We start from the raw sequence: 5000 nt of genomic DNA on the forward strand, positions 1-5000 counted from the left end.
GCATGGCATGCGTCCGCTCTAATTGCTCACTTGCTTTTTCACTGGGGTGTGACCAACACAGAGGCCAAACCATCAAAGCGGATTGGGATTGAAGTTGTGCCATGTATTACATCTAGCCTGCTCCGCTCTCCTATCCGGACAGCACAGGTGATTTCACTAATCACCTCATCTCCCAAGGGCTCATCGGCTGGTTCAATTGCTGGATCTCAAATGGTGCACTTGTGCACTTCAGTGTTCATGTTTCAGTGCATATTAGTTACACACTGAAACAAAGTGCCCAAAGTGCGCAAGTGCACCATTTGAGATCCATCAAATGACTCCTGGAGACAAATCATGGGCTAGTTGAATGACTCTTGGCTGAGGCAAATACATTTGTGGCAGGAGGATGCAGGATGTCCGCCTCTAGTAAATAACTAAAATCTAGGAGGCATTGGCTACGCTTACATGGGACATTTACTTCAGAATGAACTCCCTTTAATTCTGAATAAAGCTTCATTCCGCTTTGAAAACATCAAGTAAACACTTCACAATTCGGATTTCAATGAAAGATCAAAGTAAACTCGACGGAACTATATAATTCGGAATTATTAATTCGGAATTAAAAACGTCATGTAAATGTAGTGAATGACTCTTGGCTGATGAGGCAAATACATTTGTGGCAGACACAGGATGTCCGCCCCTGGTAAATAATGAACATCTAGGAGGCATTGAGAAAAAAATAAAACAAAACATTTTTTTTCCGGGCACACCCAGCTTACATACAACACAGCTCACATCTGTTTAGCGGAAACAGCTGTCACTTCAAACCAGGAGATGTCAAGGGCACAACACAACACATGGTGGAGGAGGAGGAACTCCCATCACAAACACTTAGGAGAAAAACAAAAGGCACCGCATTGCATCACAAGCTAGTGAGGAGTGGAAAAGACTCCTCCCGCACTCAACATCCTGGTCACTGATCACATTTCATTATAATACATTTAGCAGAGTCCTTTCATCCCAATCAATTTACCAGAGTGGACCGTAAATGTCATACCAGAAGTGTTGAAGAACAAAAGGTAAACAAAAACAGCACTAAAAAGTTATAGTAGTCTAGCCCTAGTATATGGGGGTGGTGATAGCCTAGGATACGAGGGTGGAGATGGCTTCTAATGGTTACGGAGTTCGTCTTGCAATTAGAAGGTTGCAGGTTCAGATCCCATAACATCCATGGTTGCCTATGCCCACATAGCTCCAGGGACTGTTGCCAGTGCCCTGTACCTAATTACAACAAATGTGTCATAAGTATAGGTAAGGGATAACGGCCGACGAGGTGACCGCTTCCACGAAGCTAATGACGAGGCGGCAACTCAGAACTCTGGGGACGTGCGCAGCATGGAGACGGAGTTGCCTCTGCCATTGGGCTGCACAATTAATCGAAAATAATCGAAAATCATGATAAATTAGTGAAATCGAAGTCGAAATTTTAATCGTGATTTAATCGTGGCAATAGTGACCTACCTTTGAGAGCGTCCTTGAAGCCAGAACATACTGACAGGCTGGTGTTTCTGGCCAGAAATCTGTCCACCTAAGTTTCATGCTATTGCCTTTACATTAGTATTACAATTCATTTTATTTTGCTCATTCCGTATATAGTTCATTCTTGGTTATATTTCATGTTGTTATAATTTTCTAAAAAATCTGCAAAAAATCAATAATCGTGATTAATAATCGTGATTACGATTTTGACCAAAATAATCGTGATTATGATTTTTTCCATAATCGTGCAGCCCTACTCTGCCAAGCCATTAACTTTGTGGAACCGGTCGACCTCGAAGGCCGTTATCCCACATATCTGCTGTTAGGGTAGGGTACTTTTTAATCTATTACTGTCTGTAAAGTTGTAGGAACCATACCAACTGCACCAGAATCTTGTGAATAAGATAGACACGTCGCTACGCGGGAGTAAAACTTAGTCGTATTATTTCATTTTCCATAGATCATGTGCATGGTTTCTACAGCGTTATCCCAGATAACGTCGGCATTCCAAACTTCTATGCATGGCTAACTTACACACACGCATGACACCTGACCGGTTCCTCAGAATCAATGGCCACCCCATCAGCCAATCAGAAAAGAGAATTCCGTTGTATAGGCAGATAATGTAATGTAATGATTCACAACAGGAGGGACTGTTCATGGGATAGGAGGAATACTCTAGGGACACACACACACACACACACACACACACACACACACACACACACACACACACACACACACACACAAGAAGATTCCCCTTTTTTCTGTCAGAGAGACAGTAGGGTTTCTCTGTAGCCCTAGCACACAACACTCAGACTTGGAGAGGGTTGTAGTGTGTTTATCTGTTGTCTGTCTGTCTGTCTGTCTATCTGTCTGCCTGTAATCCCACTTAACTCTAAGCTGGGTGGTGTTGTCGTCCTGACTGTCTGCCTGTCTGTTTATCGTGTCTGTCTGTCTCTCTGTCTGTCTGTCTGTCTGTCTGGTCCCTGGTTGGTGTTGTCTGCCTGACTGTCTGTCTGCCTGTCTGTTTGTTTTTGTGTCTGTCTGTCTGCCTGTTTGTTTTATGTCTGCAGCCCTGCTCCTCTGTTTGTCTGTTTGTCTTTCTGTCTATCTGTCTGCCTGTCTGTCTGCCTGTAACCCCACTCTGCTCTCAGCTGAGTGGTTGTGTCTGCCTGACTTTCTGCTTGTCTGTTTGTTTTTGTGTCTGTCTGTCTGTGTGTTTTTCTGTCTGTCTGCTTGTTTGTTTTTCTGTCTGCAGCCCCTGTAGCTCCACTGTCAGCTAGTTGGTGTTGTCAGACATATTGCCTTCACCTGCTGGCTGTCCTCAGGTCAATGGAATGAGCCCTAATGGCGCTCTGGAAAAAGTGACGGGAAGCAGCAAATATGAAGGGAATGAGGGAGGAACGGGCAGACGACGTGTGAACCGAAAAAAAAGAAAGAAAGAGAGAGAGAGAGAGAATGAGAGAAAGGAAGAAGAGATGGCAGGCAGCTGTTTTGTGTAAGGGTTGTGTGGGGTGTGGGTGTGGGTGCGGGTGGGGGGGGTGGTGGTGGGTGTAAGCATTCCAAGATGGTCCCACACCATCTTTTTGTAGTTATCCAATGAGCTGTCTCAGCTCTGTGCGGCCATGGCAAGCAGGAACTCATGTGATCCCCGTGACCTGTGGTCTATTTTTGTTTTCGTTGAGAAACGCTCGGTCTATTTTTAAGGGCTTATTTTATTTGGACAGGACATTCACCATGTTGACAGGAAGCAGGCAGGGTAGATAGAGAGATGGGGTTGAGCTGTTAATGACTTCAAGCTTCGGGATTCGAACCCATGTCCCCACCCTCAGGCACTTGTCCTAACCACTACACCACAGCAGCTCACGGAACTGTACTGGGGTTTGTTGTGGTCTGTTGTTGATGTGTTGATGATTTGAGCTCAAAGATGTGGTGCCATGCGATAGGTTGATCACACACCATAACAGCTGTACACTGAAAGAGTGGACATCCTAGGCTGTGGTCTACAGTGGCCTCCAGAGGTATTGCTGAAGTCATGGGCATGCACGAATAGGGTCGAGGTGGTACTGAAGCACCTGCACCTTACCCCTACAGGACAAAAAGTCCTTTTTTTTCATAATAAAAGTTCCCTTTTGGAAGTTCTTTTTTCATAATGTATTGTGGTCTAATATGTTGACATGATCATCTAGAAATGCTTCATGATTAAAAACGTGTGATAGTGATGGCTCAATATACTGTTCAGTAATTCCTATAAAGTAAGGCATCCAGAAGGTCCATATGACACCCCCCCAATCAATATTCCCTGTCATAATGAATACTTAGAATTTGATGGTGGTGCACAGCGCACCTTTAATGATATACTGTACAGTATATAACTTGGTCATTGCCATTCTGGTAACAACACATTTGTAAGAGTATTAATACATTAGATTGATTGACAAAGATTAGACTGTTTCTAGGTTTATTTTGTTGTCTTTGTGTGTCTTAAGGGATCCTCAAATTCTTTTATCTGCCTGTCCAGCACTTTGGTCAGCTATCTTGTTGCTCTATCAATAAACTTTGACTTGACTTGACTTGACTTGTCATTACTTTCATCTCATTGTAATCTAATCTAATCTACTGTAATCTACTCTAATCTAATCCAGGTGGGCCACGGCTCTCAGCCCTCCAATGACTCGGTCATCGTGCAGTGGGTCGGGCCTCTGCCGGGCCCGGTGCGCCACATTGGGTTCTCCACCGGCTGGGGTTCTGTCGGCGAGTTCAAGATCTGGCGGAAAGAGGAATCGGACGAGAACCACAACGAGGCCTTCACGCTGGGGGTGCCACACAACGTGGTCGCCGGGTCAGAGAGAGCCACCGCCTCCATGATCGGTGAGGAGACGTCATCATTATACGTTACATATTACATAAGGCAGATATGTGTGATTAATGTAATGATGAGGACCCAATTTTGGGGGCCCTGTATTCCTGAGCCCGGGATAAATGACTCGTTTGTCCTCCCCCTGTCGGCTTCCCTGTATTCAGGCATATACGTTTCAATGCTGCCACAACTTTTATGATCTTTGAGGAGACATACCATGCGTATTAAAGTCAACATCAAACTCATAATGCATAATCTGTCACTACCAAATAATTGGACACGTTCACAAACATGCAGAAGACAACATCATACATTCATACATTCTATTCTCACTGTTTGCTTTCATGTTTTGGTCCAGCACCCAGAGTACATACAGCAGATCTGTGTGCTATATTTGTTTTGTTTTCTATTTGTACTTTATTTTTTTAACTGTAATATACCTGTAGATCTATGCATCTTAACATCTCTCAATGACATGCATTTATGCTAACATTTTTAGAGCCTTTCCGATCAGGAAATGTAGAGGTTTTGCTGCAAATCACAGCATGTGTGGACATCCAGGTCTGGCCAAACGCGAGGAAAGAAAGAAAACCACTAACACACTTAGCGCGACCTCAAA

General features: G+C 44.0%; 1 protein-coding gene across 2 annotated transcripts in view; it reads left to right on the forward strand.

Annotated features, from left to right (window-relative positions):
- Window positions 1-5000, forward strand: part of cpamd8 (C3 and PZP like alpha-2-macroglobulin domain containing 8) — a 125761-nt gene that overhangs the window by 54849 nt on the left and 65912 nt on the right. For both annotated transcript variants that reach the window (XM_063201028.1, XM_063201029.1), the window contains exon 25: window positions 4167-4392. In XM_063201028.1, the coding sequence (XP_063057098.1) occupies window positions 4167-4392 (226 nt within the window). The remainder of the gene's footprint in view (window positions 1-4166; window positions 4393-5000) is intronic.

Source organism: Engraulis encrasicolus, chromosome 6 (genome assembly GCF_034702125.1).
Source record: "Engraulis encrasicolus isolate BLACKSEA-1 chromosome 6, IST_EnEncr_1.0, whole genome shotgun sequence".
NCBI classification, from domain to species: domain Eukaryota; kingdom Metazoa; phylum Chordata; class Actinopteri; order Clupeiformes; family Engraulidae; genus Engraulis; species Engraulis encrasicolus.